Here is a 17,721-nt window from a genome sequence, read left to right on the forward strand (position 1 = left end):
CCTTGTCTACTGTAACCCCTAAATTATTTTATCTTTGTATATGCTTTTCAGGCCTATGGACTTAAACATTAACCACACATGATTGGTTATTGGATGTATATCACCACAAATCTCTACCCTTTAGGACACCTGACATGATTCAGTAAATACATTTCAGGTATATTATAGTGTGGGTAATGTTTTGTGAGTGGGTCTGGAGGCAAGGAAACAAGTTAGTGCAAGAATTTAAATGGCAAAAAGTAAACTTAGGTACTGGCAGAGAGATCTGGAGAGGCAGATCCCAGAGTTATGTAGGTGGTCAAATAGGGTTTGGTGATAACATTTAAGGCTGCCAGTCTGCTTTTTTTTCCCTTTCCTTTTTTTTTTTTTTTAATTGATTTCAGAGAGGAAGGGGGAGAGAGAAACATCAATGGCGAGAGAGTCATCGATTGGCTGCCTCCTGCACGCCCTATACTGGGGATTGAGCCTGCAACCTTGGGCATGTGTTCTGACCAGGAATCAATTTGACCTGGTTCATAGGTCAACTTTCAACCACTGAACCACACCAGCTGGGCTTGCTTTGCTCTTAATACTTAGCAGTCTTTTCCAAAGTGAAAACCAAACCATGTCATTTGCTTTTAAGTTACATTGTCAACCTGGATAATTTCATTGTTATGTGAAGAACCTATCTAAAACTCTGGCCTAAATTTCTTAGCCTTATATCAGTGACCTTTACTTGCATACTATATTTAGCAGCCCATCCCCTTGGCTGTATCATGATGATCCTAAAGTCAGGAGTGGGATAACTATAAAGCTGCTTCCCCTGCAACTAATAGCTTCCATGAGGAGTATACCTGTCCCCCAACCGTTGTTCTTTTCTCACAACTAATTAGCCTTTAGCTCTGGTTCCTTCCCTATCTCTAGCCCTCTGCCTCATCTTGAACCCAGTGGTTCTCAAACTGCCAAAATCATGGGGTTCTGATAAAGTGGATTCCTAGGTCTCGACAAAGGCTTTATTAGGTGCATGTTGGGCCCAGAAATTTGCAATTTAACTGATACTTGAGATCAGTGAAGTGTGGTCACCAGACCAGCAGCATCAGTCCCACCTAGAAATTGGTTAGAAATGTAAATTCTGGGCCCCCAAACAGACTTTTCAATGACAAACTTGAGAGGGTAAAGTCCAGTAAGCTATCTTAAGCCTTCTAGGTGATTCTGATTCAAAGTTTGACAATCACTGTTTTAGATAACTCCATCTAGCTAGTGATTACCAGATGCAGGTAGTTCCTGGTCCACTCATGGGAAAATAATTCATTAAATTCTTTTCTAAATATATTTTGACTTTTACTTAATCTTTTTAAAAAATTTTTATTGATTTTTAGAGGGAGTGGGAGAAAAACATCGTGAGAGCAAAACATCCATCACTGCCTCCTGCATGCCACCTATTGGTGATCCAGTCGGCAACCTTCTGGATGCCCAACCAACTGAGCCACACCGGCCAGGGCTTTATTGATTTGAAAGAGAAACATGAATTTGTTCGACTTATCCATGCACCTGCCGGTTGATTTTTTTTAAAAATTTTTTGAGAGCGAGGAAGGGAGAGGGATAGAGAGATAGAAACGTAAGTGAGAGCGGAACATAATCATTTGGCTGCCTCCTGCATGGCCCCTTCTGAGGATTGAGCTTGCAACTGAGGTACATGCCCTTGACCAGAATCGAACCTGGGCCCTTTCAGTCTGCAGGCTGACGCTCTATCCACTGAGCAAAAAACCGGCTAGGGCCTACTGGTTGATTCTTGCATGTACCCTGACCAGGGATCAAACCCACAACCTTGGCATATCAGGACAACTCTCCAACAGAGCTACCCAGCCAGGGCCTCATTAATCAATTTCTTACCTAATGATGGGGGAAATCCTTCTAAGCATGATACAGAAAATCTAGAAGGTACAAATAAAAGTTAACAAATCTAACATTAAAAATTACATAGGGCCCTAACCGGTTTGGCTTAGTGCAGCCGTGGGCAAACTACGGCCCGCAGGCCGGATCCGGCCCCTTTGAAATGAATAAAACTAAAAGAAAAAAAGACTGTACCCTTTTATGTAATGATGTTTACTTTGAATTCATATTCACACAAACACTCCATCCATGCTTTTGTTCCGGCCCTCCGGTCCAGTTTAAGAACCCGTTGTGGCCCTCGAGTCAAAAAGTTTGCCCACCCCTGGCTTAGTGGATAGAGTGTCTGCCTGCAGACTGAAAGGTCCCAGGTTGGATTCCCGTCAAGGGCATATACCTTGGTTGCGGGCACATCCCCAGTAGGAGGTGTGCAGGAGGCAGCTGATCGGTGTTTCTCTCTCATCGATGTTTCTAACTCTATTTCTCTCCCTCTCTGTAAAAAATCAATAAAATATATTTTAAAAAATTACATAGGTTGCCCTGGTCGAGTAGCTTGGTTAGAGCACTTAACTGATGCTCCAAGGTTGTGGGTTTAATCCCCGGTCAGGACACATAAAAGGATCAACCAATGAATGCATAAATAAGTGGAACAGCAAATCAATGTTTCCCTTCCTCTCTAAAAATTAATTTTAAAAAACTACATAGGTCAAAGATACCATTAGGTTAAAAGATAAGTGATATACTAGAAGAAAATACTTAAGACATTTGAAGATTACAATCACTATGACAAGGTAATAGGGAAAAAATGGGAATTCACTGAAGAAATAAATGACCAATAAACATGAAAGAATTCCAGGAATTTGCAATTTAACTGATACTTGAGTTCATTAAGTTGTGGAAATGCAAGTATAATCAAAGTAATTTTATTCATTTTTAAAAATTCCTCACCCAAGGATATGTTTATTGATTTTAGAGAGAGAGAGGAAGGGAAAGATCGATGTGAAACAGACACATCAATCAGTTGCTTCCTGTTTGTGCCCTGACTGGGAATCAAACCCATATCCTTTTGGTGTATGGGTCAACACTCCAACCGCCTGAGCCACCCGACCAGGGCATAATTTCATTCATTTAACAATAGCCACAGTTAAAAGTTTTGGCAAGGATTCTAGGGATCTAGTAAATTAGCAGGATGGTTTTAGAAGGCCATTTGGCAGAATCTCATTTAAACGAACATAATTTTAAGCCAACATTTTATTTCTAGGAATCTACATTAAGTAGATTCCTGACCAAGTATATCAAACTCACAGCCATCGGGCTGCACGCGAGTTTGACATGCTTGGTGTACACAATGATGTATGCAAGCTCTCTTGAAAATTCAATATTACATGTAATAGCCACATTGACACAATCCAAATGACCATTAATGGAGTGTACTCATGATCGGTAAAGTAAATGTATTGACTCAAAAAGTTCTCCAAAACAAAAATCAGAAAACTTTTAAAGTTTTCTGTAGTGTGCTTCCACTGAGGTTTTTACAAAACAGGAATGTATACATTATATGTGTATGGAATGGATAGAAAGTGAATGGGACATTGTAAAACGTTTTTTAGTGGTTATTTCTGGGAAAGGGGTGAAATTTTAGGGGTAGTGGTGAAAGGACTTATTTTAATCCTTTATACCTAGAGTATGTTTATGTATTGTGTAAAAAATACTTTGGTCTGAGAATATTGGATTTCTGAGAAAGAACTTTTTAGAGTGGTAGAAGTTGGGAATGACCGTGGGGAGTAGGATGCTTAAGTGAAATGTGAAACTAATTGGACTTGAAAAGATTAAAGCATTCTGAAGCTGAATGGATTGTTTTCATGGAATTTGAAATCATCCAAGATGATTGTCAAGAAATGTGGTAAAAAAAAAAAAAAAAAAGAAAAAGAAAAAGAAAAAGAAAATAGAAAATGTGGTAGAGCCCGGCTGGGGTGGTTCAGTGGTTGAGCGTCAACCTATGAATCAGGAGGTCACTTCGATTCCTGGTCAGAGCACATGCTCGGATTTCGGGCTCAATCCCCAGTGGGGGGCGTGCAGGAGGCAGCCAATTGATGATTCTCCCTCATCATTAATGTTTCTCCCTCTCCCTCTCTGAAATCAATAAACATATATTAAAAAATAAATAAATATATATATATATCTTTATTTATTTATTTATTTAAAAAAAAGAAATGTAGTAGAGATAGAAAACATTCTACCAATTACCAGAGTACTGGAATAATATGGAGCATTATCATAGTGGAATGGCAATAAAGTAAAGAGTTGGAAAATGCAATTTTTACCTTAAGATAAAATTGAAATGGTTTTCAGCCATAAATTATGGGGTCAGTCATTTGGAATTAACTTCAGGTAAGAAATCAGATTAGTTCCTTGTGGTTCCTATTGTCCCATGTAAAGTAACTTGTATTTTACATGAAATATTACCTGATATCTGGGAATCAAGAAATGTGAAGTAGAACTCTAGATGATATTCGTTCAGAAAGACTGTTGCCCATTGGTTGATCTTCCACCCATGCACCAGGAGTTTGGTTGCTGGTTCCATTCCTAATCAGGGCACATGTTTCTATCTCTCCCTCTCCCTCTCTGAAATAAATAAAAACATTAAAAAAAAAAAGTGAACCCATAAAAAAAAGCCTGTTAAGGCCCATCTCATCCCAAGCTAGTCAAGTTTATTTACTTTTATTTCACACAGTATTACTTATAAATTTAGCAGGTAATCTGATTTCAGAAGAGGACAATAGATTGCTGAGGGCAAACATTGACAGCAAAGGAGTTAGAAAAATAAAAAGTTCACAAATGAACATAATGGAGTAATGGCTCTATATAGGGCAGGGGTGGGCAACCTTTTTGTGAGTGTGTGCCAAAACCAGCAAAATCTCTGACTCAAAATTCTTCTGCGTGCCAACCCTAATTTTTTGAGGACATGTTACACCTACTTGATATCTCTTAAGGTTATGTATGTGAAGAACCTTGAAGAAATAATAAAATTCATTCGAGTGACAAAAACACAGTATATGATGATGAAAAATACATTTTTAATGTGTACATATACGCTGATAGTCTGACAGAAAACTTTGACTCCGTTTGATATCAGTGAGACTTTTGCTGCTGCATCACTGATGACAGATTTTACATCAGATTTATATTTGGTGACCTTCAGAGATATGCACGAGCTACTACTTTCATCTGTCAGGCTACTCCTATTATGAGACTTAACAAAATTCATCACTGAGAACAAAGATTCACAAGCGTATGTGGATGAAACCAAAACACTGGTCGGATCTAGGAAGGCAGGGAGAGTTAAGGCAGAGGCATAGAAATTGCTCTCCCCCCTCTCATCAATCCATGTCTATGGTCTTTAAGATAACTTGTTATGTAAAATTATTTATCTAAGATGCACCTACACTGAATTTATCTGAAAAATAAAGTCGATATTAAGAAAAAAATTGTAAATGGAAGATTATAAGAGAGGGTTTCGAGTGCCAGCAAAAGTTACTGGCGTGCCATGTTTGGCACGCGTGCCAGGGGTTGCCCACCTCTGATATAGGGTGTCCCAAAAAATACACATTTTGAATAATGATTAATTCCAATGGGTTAAAGCTGAAAAGAAACAGCAATTGAGCTATCAGCTCTAAAGGGTATATGCATTTGCGGGGGACAACCTATATATCTACTTCAGTAACATTTAAGCATTTAGCTTTGCAATATGATACAAAGATTTAATAGCTCAAATGTCAAAGAAAAAGTTTAAATTACTTGATAATCTGCTAAGAGAACAGATAAATGTGTGATAACTTTTCAAAAAGTGGTGTTTTAGCCCTGACCAGTTTGGCTCAGTGGATGGAGAGTCGGCCTGAGGACTCTGGGGGGTCCCAGGTTCGATTCCGGTTGGGGGCATGTGCCTTGGTTTCGGGCGCATCCCTGGTGGGGAGTGTGCAGGAGGCGGCTAATCGATGTTTCTCTCTCATCGATGTTTCTAACTCTCTATTCCTCTCCCTTCCTCTCTGTAAAAAATCAATAAAATATATTTTTTTAAAAAAAGTGGTGTTTTAGCCTTGGCAGGTATTCCATGTACCGGGGAGGTAGCCCACGGATGTTCTGCTCTCATCCCGTCAATGTTTCTCCCTCTTTCTTCCTTTGTAAAAATATTTTTGCCCAGCCCATGTGGCTCAGCAGTAGAGTGTCGACCCAGGAACCAAGAGGTCACATGGTTCAATTCCTGGTCGGGGCACATGCCTGGTTTCGGGCTTAGTCCCCAGTAGGGGGTATGCAGAATGCAGCCAATTGATGATGTTTCTCTTTCATCAATGTTTCTATCTCCCTCTCCCTTGCTCTCTAAAGTGATGATTTTAAAGTGATGAGTTTCAGTTACCTGGGAATTTATGTGAAAATCTTTACTTTGACACCTGGATTAAGGTGAAGTGTCAGTTTAACTGTTTAATGGTTAATAAATTTTGACTGAGACCAAAGGATCTTACCACTAAGTCAATAGTGAGTAAAAATACTAGCTGACACAAATATCACTGTATGCCAGGCATTGTTCTAAATCAAGCATGTCAAACTCGGAGGGCCGGTGGGCCACATGTGGCCCACAATGAATATTTTTGCGGCCCAGTCAATATAACGGTATGTAAGAAACGTTCAATAAAAATTTTGTAACTTAATTTTTACAATATCCTGTTATACATAATTATTAAAAACTACAACATTCGCTAATGACCAATTATTATAATCATGTTGCATTCATTTCCTTTATGCACAGGCACACCATTTCTCTCCACTAATACTAGCAGCGAATATTTCAGCAGTTCAGCAGCCGATTGCCACATCACTAGTCTTGGACTGACTTGTTTGGTGTGCGCAACAGGAAGTATTTTGCTTTTGGAGAACAAGAAAAATAGGTTTATTTGCGTTACACTTATTAATTTGTGCAGTTATTCAGTGTCTGGTAAGTTAATGTTCAAGAAAAAATTAATTTTTATTAAAATGTTCTATTATTTTATGTTAATGATCACTCATTTATTTCAGCCCTTTGTATTGAGCATGTCTCTATAGAAATAAACCTACTTTTCTATGAAAATTGAAGCTTTTGTTTTTTTTTGTGGACCACATAAACTTAAACCTTGTTTATTTGGCCCATGTTAGCCTTTGAGTTTGACATGCTTGTTCTAAATGCTTCTTTCATGTATTAATCTAGTTATTTCTCAAAACAACCCTATGAGATTATTCCCATTTTATTATCTCTTTTATAGATGAGGAAAGTGATGTACAGAGATCTTATGTTACTGAGAGTACATTTATTAAAGCTAGGGACAGTGAAACAAGGAAGGGCTTAGGATAGGAAAAGCAATAGGAGAGAGCCCAGGTGGAGCTGCTTTGGCTCACTGGGAAGTCAGAGACAAGGGGAACTTGGGGACAGGTTCAGGGGGTTAGCCTAGGACAGTAGTTGGCAAACTGTGGCCCCTTGAGTGTGGCTCTTCCACAGAATACCACGTGCGGGCGCGCACATACACTGCGATTGAAACTTCGTGGCCACACTCAAGGGGCCAAAGAGCCGCATGTGGCTCGTGAGCCGCAGTTTGCCGACCACTGGCCTAGGATGAGCTGCAGTAGCCCATTGCTCTGCTGGTTGCAAGTCTCCTGAGGACCCTTAGAGTTTAGGAGATACTCTCTTGAAAGGGAAGAAAGGGTAGGTGTGCTCCCTGGAGGGAAAGTGCCTGAACAGAGATTTTAAATAACTTGCCCAATGACGTGGCTGCAGTGGCAGTGCTCTTAAGGAATATCCTATCCTATCTATAGAAACTTTATCTCTATTAGTTGAGGGAAGCAAGTGAAATTATATAGTTTTTTTTTATTTTAACATACTTTTATTGATTTAAGAGAGGAAGGGAGAGGGAGAGAAACATTAATGATGAGAGAGAATCATTGATTGGCTGCCTCCTCCACGCCCCACACTGGGGATCGAGCCTGAAACCTGGGCACATGCCCTGACCAGGAATCCAACCGTGACCTCTTGGTTCATAGGTCGATACTCAACCATTGAGCCACACCACCTGGGATATAGGTCCTTTTTAAAAACAAACACATGTTTTTATTCATTTTTAGAAAGAGAGGAAGGAAGACGGAGAGAGAAACATCTATGTCAGTGGTTCTCAACCTTCCTAATGCCGAGACCCTTTAATACAGTTCCTCATGTTGTGGTGACCCCCCAACCATAAAATTATTTTCATTGCTATTTCATAACTGTAATGTTGCTACTGTTATGAATCGTAATGTAAATATCTGATATGCAGGATGTATTTTCATTGTTACAAATTGAACATAATTAAAGCATAGTGATTAATCACAAAAACAATATGTAATTATATATGTGTTTTCTGATGGTCTTAGGTGACCCCTGTGAAAGGGTCGTTCGACCCCCAAAGGGGTCGAGACCCACAGGTTGCGAACCGCTGATCTATGTGAAAGAGAAACATCAATTGGCTGCTTCCTGCAACCCCCTCCCTACCCCCATAAGAGCACAGATAATTAATTTTATATCTGGTGTTAACTGATGCAGTTCATTGAAATTATCTTTGATACACTTCACCATTGAATGAATTCCTGGTTGCCAAATTCAGTAGGTCCTTTTCAGCTCTTACTTTATATGATGATTATGTGATTGATACTATTAACCACCTTTCTCCTTAATATTCTTTCCTTGATTTTTAACACCAATGTTCTTGGTCCTCTTATTCCTCTGCTGCTTCTTTGTGTGTTCATTTTCCTTTGCCTGCTCCATACAGGTTGCTGTTTTCCTTGGGTTCTATCCCTCTTACTAGGCAAGATTACCATAAGCACTTCAAATTTAACATTCTCTTCCTGTTTTCTCCTTTAAATCCTTCAATAGTATCCCTACACTGCCAAAGAGAAAACTTTTTCACTATATGCAGAAAAATGAGAACCAATGTGGGCTGGTGGGAGAAAGTTTGGGGAAGATAGCTCCATGCCAAACTACTCCATATGGTCATGTTTGTTCTAACAGATTGAGAGTCTCTCCCATCCTGCCCCCAAAAAGCTCTGAATAAAATCAATACTTCAGAAAAGACTGCCCTGTTTATTCTATGATTTTCCATACTCAAGGAACACTTCCACACATCTACCTCTACCTAGCCTCCACTCTCATCCAAAGCCGAGACCTGGCTCCTGTTTCTCTTTTTATACTCCTCTCTTTGCTACTCTCTGTTTTTCCCTTCCTCACCTGTATTTCCACAAAAGGAACATGCTCTTTTATGCAAAGGTGTGCATGTAATATTCCTCCTTTTTATTTACCCAAGGAATTTCTACTGTTTCCCAACTATCAGCCTCCTCCACTCTGAGGCAATTCCCCACATCTCTAGGCGACCCAAATTTATCCCCTCCTTTTTCGTGCACCCACTTAACCAGGACTCATCACACTTCACTGCACTGTTTGCTCCTCTTTCTTAAAAGGGACCTCCTAGGTCTTATTTATATCTCTTTAATGCCTAGCACACATCTGTTAAATGACTGCTGACATTAACGTATTTCATTGTACAGCTTTATATTTGTCGGGATTGCTGACCTGCTGAGCTGTCTGTAAGCTTCCAACCTCAGTACTGCAATAGGAAAGTCGTGTTTTGACTCTTAGAGAAGGCCCTGACTTCGCCAAGGTCACCATCAGTGGTGCTGAACTAAGACACCACTTCCCGAACCCCCGCCCGCGAGACTGTCAGCCAGCTCAAGGTCCTATCTGAGGAGAGAGCCCAAGGGCAGCCCTGCCGCCCACGTGCTTCCCGACAGGAACTCGGCCCCCTTCCTAAACGTAGTTCCGCCAAGTACTGCCTCTAACTGACGTCCCTGTCGTCCAATTAAGCTTTGAGGCTCTGAGGGTTGCACCTAGCCTGACACTATCCAGTAAAAAAAAGGAATTCAGATTAGCACCAATTTTGACCAATGATGGAGAAGATGAGAGATTATTAACCTATAGGAGCAGCGCTGATGATGATGAGCAGCAAACTCATCCAATGGGCGTGCCTACTGCAGAGTAGGCCTCTCCCCCATTGCCGCGATGTTGGCGGCCGCTACTGCAGCTGCGTTCAGTCTCCACCCGGACTCCGCCATGTTGGGTCTTGTGGGTCGTGTGGCCGCAGTCTCGGCCTCCGGGGCCTTGCGGGGACTCAGCCCCTCAGCGCCGTTACCCCAAGCCCAGCTCTTACTGCGGGCCGCCCCGGCAGTGCTTCAGCCTGGTAAGTGCCTTTCTGTAGTAGCTGGGTTTGTTTCTGCAGCCCCATGACCTTGAGCCGGGGGCGATTGTCGCTCGGGCCTAAGGTATCCGGTGCTAGAAGAACGCCATGGCCGCTCCCTGCCCTCTAACGGATGGAGAACAAGAACGGTTCATCCAGGGGCGCTTTCTTCCATCTAATTCCGTCTAATTTTGGAAAAAGGAGGCGCAGGGTGACGGCAAAGTGCGGGCAGGTGCAATGACCTTCCCGTGGAATGGGGGCACCGAGCTCTCGAATAATGGGGTTTTGTGTATGAAGATGGAGAATTGTGCAGGCGCTTTTTGGGTTCCTGCACGGCCCTGCCTCCGGACACGCCTTCCCTGCAAGCGGAAGGAGGTCGGGCTTGGGCTGAATTCTCCAGACCTGTGGGTTAAGTCCGGGCCCCCAGTGACCTTTTAACTGCCCCGACCCCAGCTCCTGCCAATCTTTCTTGTCTGTTAGCCAGAGACTATGCCGCCCAGACGTCTCCGGCGCCTAAGCCAGGCGCCGCCACCGGGCGGATCGTGGCCGTCATCGGTGCGGTGGTGGACGTCCAGTTCGACGAGGGACTGCCGCCCATCCTAAACGCCCTGGAAGTGCAGGGCAGGGAGACCAGGCTGGTGTTGGAGGTGGCCCAGCATCTGGGTAAGTAGAAGTGTCAGGGATAGTAGAGTTTAGCTCTCACATAGGCCCCGATCCCGGCTGTCTTCCTTCGATGATGATTTTATCCAAATGACTTTCGTTCTTCTGAGTTTGCTGAAGCCACCTTTCGGTACTGAGAAGGAGTCTTGGTTGACTTATGTCTTCCATGCCACCTACACTGTGTTAAATACCATGAAGCCATGTTGGTTGTATGTACCGCCCTGCAGCAATGCCTTTTTCTGACAGGTGAGAGCACTGTAAGGACCATTGCCATGGATGGTACAGAGGGCTTGGTTAGAGGCCAGAAAGTCCTGGATTCTGGTGCACCCATCAGAATTCCCGTTGGTCCTGAGACCTTGGGCAGAATTATGAATGTCATTGGAGAACCTATTGATGAGAGAGGCCCCATCAAAACCAAACAGTAAGTATCCTCTCGCTGCATCTATACACAGAGGAACTGCTTTTTCTTGCAGTGTTATACATTAGGTGACACTTTTTAGTATGGCAGAATTTTTCTGTGGAGAATACTTAAAAATGCTGTCATATTCGATTATTAAAGCTACACAATGTAATTTCTTTTGAAGAAAATTAAGGATGCAGAAATTCTGATTGTAAAAAAAAACACCTGCTTAGGACCCAAGTTGATTATTTAAGTGAGTTTTAACCCCGATGGTTTATGTTGTGGGATTTCCAGAACTGGATTTTTTCGTATGTGAAGAAGAGCTTTTAGTTTAGGACTCAGTAAAGGAAAATCTTTTTTTGATTTCAGAGAGAGGAAAGGAGGGGCGGGGGGGGGGGGAGAGGGGAAGAGAGAGAGAGAGAGCACATTAATGATGAGAGAGAATCATCGAAGGGCTGCCTCCTGCATGCCCCACCCGGATCGAGCCTGCAACCTGGGCATGTGCCCTGACTGGGAATCGAACTCTGACCTCCTAGTTCATAGGTCGATGCTCAACCACTGAGCCACGCTGGCCAGGCAAAGGAAAATCTTTATGACAGTTAAAGTTGGCAGGTGAAGGGATTGTTTCCCAAGATAATGAAATTCCCCTTGGTCAGAGGAGATGAGACTAAGTAAAGGGTTACACTTGAGAATTGAGAGGAACCTTTCAACAAGATGAATAGACACTGGTCTTCTCTTCTGCCTTTGTAGATTTGCTGCTATTCATGCTGAGGCTCCTGAGTTCGTTGAGATGAGTGTTGAGCAGGAAATTTTGGTTACTGGTATCAAGGTTGTGGATCTCCTGGCTCCCTATGCCAAGGGTGGCAAAATTGGTATGTTAGTGGTGGGTACATATTTTCCAAACAGTGTGGGGAGAAAAAAACCCTACCATGTTATGAGTGGGTACTGAGGATCTACCCCTTGCTGATGAATAGCTTCTGACTTTCGTTCTTCTGAGTTTGCTGAAGCCAGATGCCATTTCTGAGAGGGAAAAAGATGGAAAGAATTTTTTTAAAAAATTTGCTTCTTTAGGAACATAGAACTCTTAACTATTCTTTTTTCTCAACCTCTCCCAGGGCTCTTTGGTGGTGCAGGAGTTGGCAAGACTGTACTGATCATGGAGTTAATCAACAACGTTGCCAAAGCCCATGGTGGTTATTCTGTGTTTGCTGGTGTTGGTGAGAGAACACGAGAGGGCAATGACTTATACCATGAAATGATTGAGTCTGGTGTTATCAACTTAAAAGATGCTACCTCCAAGGTGAGCACTGAACTGATTAATGTTCACATAGTAGGTGTGCTAGAAAATTACTGCAGTTGACTGCATTGCTAGCTGAAGCCATGGTTTTTGTTTTCATTTCAGTGTCCCAGGACCTACAAAGGAAATTCCTGTCAGTGTTTCCCCCCCGATTTGTAATACACTGGTGCACATTTGATTACTTTTCCAGACTTTTTATGGTAGATAGACCCATCGTTTGAAAGCTAATTTTGGGGAGAGTTTATGTCCTTCCTACTACCTCAGTAATTTTCAGACTTACCTCAGTGATACAAGAAATTATCTTTTGTGTTTTGAACTGCAGCTCTAAAAGGAAACAAAACTTGTGGATAAAAACATTAACACCTTCTGAGAAGGGAGTTTTTTTGTAGTTTAACTGATTTGGGGACCTTGGGATATATGGCTTCCATACTCCTCTGGGATTTTCTTTTTGCTAGGGGAGAGTGCTAACAATCCCCCACTACCACTAATTATGCAGTCGAGTTTCCTACATTTGGATAAGTCTGCCTTTGGAGCCTGCGTAAATGACCCCTGAGCTCCACATTCAAGTTTTCTGATTGTGTATGATTATTGCAGGTAGCACTGGTGTACGGTCAAATGAATGAACCACCTGGTGCTCGTGCCCGGGTAGCTCTGACTGGACTGACTGTGGCTGAATACTTCAGAGACCAAGAAGGTCAGGATGTACTGCTGTTCATCGATAACATCTTTCGCTTCACCCAGGCTGGCTCAGAGGTAAGAGAGAAAGCTTCAGAAGACCTAGTTCATTTAAGCTTTCTATGGAATGATGCAAATGAGGCTAAAGATACAGATATCTAAGACCTTTTGTTCTTAGTTCTTTTTTTTTTTTTAGGTGTCTGCTTTATTGGGCAGAATCCCTTCTGCTGTAGGCTACCAGCCTACCCTGGCTACTGATATGGGTACCATGCAGGAAAGAATCACCACTACCAAGAAGGGATCTATCACTTCTGTACAGGTAAGAACAATTAAGTAAATGAAGGTCTAATTTGTGTAAAGGCATGTACAGAGAAGCATCAAACTTAGTTACTTACATCTCAAGAGGCTTTTAACTGGGTTCATGTGCTCTCTGAAATTAAGGGTAAAATTCTGTATGTTCATGTCAAAAATGCTAAAAGGTTAAACATTCATCTAACATAGTTGAATAAATGTAGATCACAAAGTAGTGGTTTCCAGCCTGAGGGGGAATCGAACTACATGGAAATTGAGCAGTAAATGTGTTGCATTAATGTACTACAAATTTTTAAATGTTTATATATGGTGTTTATAGTAAAATTATAAAACTGTCTAAGTTGTGTGGTAACTTTCATGATTCATTTTTCTAGTGAACTGTGGTTCAAGGTTTTTTTGTTTTAATTCAGAAAGTGGGTATGACTATAATAGAGTTAAAATGTAGGATGAAAAACAGAAGGAATGGCCCAGCCGGTGTGCTCAGTAGTTGGACATCGACCCATGAACCAAGTGGTCGCTGGTTTGATTGCTGGTCAGGGCACATGCCGGGGTTGCAGGCTCCATCCACAGTATGGGGTGTGCAGGAGGCAGTCAATCGATATCTCTCCCATTGATGTGTCTATATCTCAGTCCCTCTCCCTTCCTCTCTCAAAAATCAATACAAACATTTTTTGAAAGGAATGACAATATAAATTCTTTCATTACAGCTTACAGGGACCAGATAATCTGTAAACTCAGCCGCTAGTAGGGTGGTAAGAAGGTTCTTTTGAGGTGGACTCTTGAATGCTAAGATGGAGTGAGAATGAGGACAGGTTAGGAAAGGGGATGGCTTAAGTAGAATTAATTAGCTTTGGCTTCCGTTGTTCCTCATGGCTTTTTGACTCACTTTAGGCTATCTATGTGCCTGCCGATGACTTGACTGACCCTGCCCCTGCCACTACCTTTGCCCATTTGGATGCTACCACAGTGTTGTCCCGTGCTATTGCTGAACTGGGCATCTACCCAGCTGTGGATCCTCTAGACTCCACCTCTCGAATCATGGATCCCAACATTGTTGGCAATGAGCATTATGATGTTGCCCGTGGGGTGCAAAAGATCCTACAGGTGAGTATTATTGCAGGTGAGATTAGTGTCCATAAAATCATACAGAGGGAATTAAGGGACTGCATTAGGATCAGATCTTCCCTGGTGACTTCTATGCTTTGCTTTAGAGCAAGGAAAAATGAGACAGGCAGTTTCTAGTGCATGTTAATGGGGTCTCTTGGTTTTCCAGGTACTTGGTCTTTGGAATCCAATTTTATCTAACAGTACTACACTAGGAGTAGAAAGAACGAGACACTGATCTTAGCTGAGCGCCCTCTCTTACCACTACGATATGTAACTTTTCTTCCACTAACTCATTTCACTTATAAAGTGAGGTAAAGTGCTAAAATGCTTTGTACAAAGCTCAGTGTGAGTGTAAGGTGATATTAACCCTTAGGTTTTTGTCCAAATTAAAGGAATGTGACTACTTATTCTGGGCTATCTTGTTTTTTTCATAGGACTACAAATCCCTCCAGGATATCATTGCCATTCTGGGTATGGATGAACTTTCTGAGGAAGACAAGTTGACTGTGTCCCGTGCACGGAAAATACAGCGTTTCTTGTCTCAGCCATTCCAGGTTGCTGAGGTCTTTACAGGTCATATGGGGAAGTTGGTACCCCTGAAGGAGACCATCAAAGGATTCCAACAGATTTTGGCAGGTGAGATTTCAAGTATAAACCTGCACATAAGTGGCAGAGAAACTGAAATCTCTTGAATGCTTGCTGTGTTATGTTCCGATTGCAGCAGCCATCAAACAATGTATAAATATATCGCGCCTAATTACATAATTTTAAAAAATAAAACACAAGCTATTTCCCATTAATTTTCTTTGGAAATACTATATTCTGAGAGTGAGACATGTATTACTTTTCTTATCAGCCAACACTGAGTGCATTCAGTGTTAGCTACTCTTGTAAGTGAATTACAAGATCCTATGAGGAAGGCATTATCTTGTTTTACAAATTAGGGGACTTATAACACAGAAAGGTTTAAAATAACCAGTCCCAATATTGCAGCCAACGTATAGAGCAAGAATTTGAACCCAGACTATGTGGCTCCAGATCATTTGTTCTTAATCCATACTGTATCATGTCCTGTAAATTGGATTTGTGAGGGAAGCTTGCTAAGAACAGATTTCTAGATGAATTCATCACATTCTGACTGGTAGCCTCAAGCGGTGATGTATATGCACACTCACACTGCAGAAAGTTGATATCCCTCCACTTCTCACCAGTTGGGGTGTTTTGTTTTTGTGTGTTTTTCCATACAGGTGAATATGACCATCTCCCAGAACAGGCCTTCTATATGGTGGGACCCATTGAAGAAGCTGTGGCAAAAGCTGTTAAGCTGGCCGAAGAGCATTCTTGAGAGGATCCCAGTACTCTTCCTCCAAGCTGTCTCTCTCCTTGACCCTAATCCCAAAATTTCAGTTTTCTCTGTTAAGGCACATGAGAGCCTTGATTGAAGACATTGTGTTCTGTCTGAAGAGTTAAGGTTTCCAATAAAATGTACATCTCTCCGAATCTGTTTTTCTTGGTCCTAACAACATAGCCAACACTGAAGTTAATTTTGTTTTGTTTTTTTAAGTTGAGCAGCTTTTTTTTTTTTAATTGATTTTTTACAGAGAGGAAGGGAGAGGATAGAGAGTTAGAAACATCGATGAGAGAGAAACATGGATCAGCTGCCTCCTGCACACCCCCTACTGGGGATGTGCCCACAACCAAGGTACATACCCTTGACCGGAATCGAGCAGGCTGACGCTCTATCCACTGAGCCACACTGGTTACGGCAACACTGAAGTTTTTAATGGTAATTTTAGAATTGCCACACAAAACCTCACAAAGTAGGCCATATATTTAAAATCGGTTCCCCCCCCCCCCAAAAAAAACACACCAGTCGGATTGATGGACAACTGTGGGTCTTGTTAGAAGTGCACATTGGGAAAGGGGGTTGGGTTTAGAAACTGCTGTTTTAAAAAAAAGGCAAGGGTTAATCAATGTATGCATTTAATTTTTAGGAAATGGTGCATGTTCCAAAGGGTTAATACTGATCTGTGTAAAAATTGACTCAAAAGGGCTTTCTCTACTATACCTAGACCATTTTTCCCCCAGAAAGTGTTCTGCTTCCTGATTTATATTTTGGGCAAGCTTTGACTTGTATGTGATTGAGGCAATGCAGGGTATAAAATGCCATGAGGCCTATCCGTAGCTCTGCAAAGACCCCTTACTAAAGTTGAGGAAAGTGTTACAGGAGAATAGCAGTTTCCAGGGTTCCTAGGCTTGGGCTTCTGAACTGTAATGTAATTAGATAATTTCCCACTGAAAGGTTCAGGGTTAGAAGAACTCAAAAAGTACAGGCAATTCAGTTTGAAACAGGTGCCTATTACAGTGCAAGGTCGGACTTGGTGCCCCTGAAGTTTTCTGGCCTGGACCCATCTACTCCCCTCTGGCGGCAGGACTGGAGACTGCAAAAACGGATCTCACCATTTTGAAACACTTGAAGGCCATTTGCTGAGATGTGGTTCTTAGCTAATGACTGTTTACAAACCAGAGCTTTAGTCCTGAGGAGGAGTCTCCATCTATAAGCTCCACCCCTGAGGCTTTCAAGTTGGCCAGAAGAAGGGCGGGGACAAACTTCCCAATTCAGAGGCCCTTGGGGGCTGAAGGTTGGGGAGGGGCTGTGGGAGAGGCGCCAGGGGTGGGGTAGGGTCCTCCAAGTTTACTCCCATCTGTCTTATGACGTCCTTGGCACCACTCTCTTGTGTGTCATGTTTTGGACGGAAGGTGGAGCCCCTGAGCCACCTGTGCCCAGTAGTTTGTTTCCAGAAAAACCTGGATTTGGGGAAATGCTGAGTTACGGAGGTGGGGACACTAGGTCCTTGCTCTGGAGTGGGTAAGGAGCTGGTTCAGAAGGCCCAAGGGTCTGAGTAAGCCCTTTCTGTTTTGCTTTCCCATGTTACCCAGATGCAGACCTGGGAACTGTGATTCTAAAGGTCATTTGTATCCCTCTATCCCCGCCCCTCAGACGTTCACGTTTCTCAGCATTCATCGAGAACCTTCTCCCTCTTACTGGATGCAACTGTTTCCTCCCCCCTCTGCCACTCTCTTTTCCTACCAAGGCCCTGGAGAGTCAACACAGA

At 42.2% G+C, this 17,721-nt stretch overlaps 1 protein-coding gene and 2 non-coding genes across 3 annotated transcripts; all 3 read left to right on the forward strand.

Annotated features, from left to right (window-relative positions):
• Nucleotides 1-9,934: 9,934 nt before the first annotated feature.
• ATP5F1B (ATP synthase F1 subunit beta) lies at nucleotides 9,935-16,105 on the forward strand. The gene is made up of 10 exons (XM_006093621.2): nucleotides 9,935-10,157; nucleotides 10,635-10,817; nucleotides 11,061-11,235; nucleotides 11,965-12,086; nucleotides 12,330-12,514; nucleotides 13,106-13,264; nucleotides 13,383-13,505; nucleotides 14,390-14,602; nucleotides 15,040-15,241; nucleotides 15,853-16,105. The coding sequence occupies exons 1-10, from the start codon at nucleotides 9,980-9,982 to the stop codon at nucleotides 15,948-15,950; spliced, it is 1,638 nt and encodes a 545-aa protein (XP_006093683.1). The 5' UTR covers nucleotides 9,935-9,979; the 3' UTR covers nucleotides 15,951-16,105.
• LOC111827021 lies at nucleotides 10,882-10,956 on the forward strand. Its single transcript, XR_002830482.1, has one exon. It is a non-coding gene; the product is annotated as a small nucleolar RNA SNORD59 (small nucleolar RNA).
• On the forward strand, nucleotides 12,172-12,243 carry LOC111827022. Its single transcript, XR_002830483.1, has one exon. It is a non-coding gene; the product is annotated as a small nucleolar RNA SNORD59 (small nucleolar RNA).
• Nucleotides 16,106-17,721: the final 1,616 nt, after the last annotated feature.

The sequence above is a fragment of the Myotis lucifugus genome, unplaced genomic scaffold (genome assembly GCF_000147115.1).
Source record: "Myotis lucifugus unplaced genomic scaffold, Myoluc2.0 scaffold_119, whole genome shotgun sequence".
NCBI classification, from domain to species: Eukaryota; Metazoa; Chordata; class Mammalia; order Chiroptera; family Vespertilionidae; genus Myotis; species Myotis lucifugus.

Excerpts from the sequence above, each read along its gene's own strand:
- ATP5F1B (XM_006093621.2), top strand. The coding sequence starts at position 9,980 with ATGTTGGCGGCCGCTACTGCAGCTGCGTTCAGTCTCCACCCGGACTCC. Across the intron at positions 10,818-11,060 it reads GGAGGTGGCCCAGCATCTGG|GTGAGAGCACTGTAAGGACC; the intron begins GTAAGTAGAAGT and ends TTTTTCTGACAG. Across the intron at positions 12,515-13,105 it reads TAAAAGATGCTACCTCCAAG|GTAGCACTGGTGTACGGTCA; the intron begins GTGAGCACTGAA and ends TGATTATTGCAG.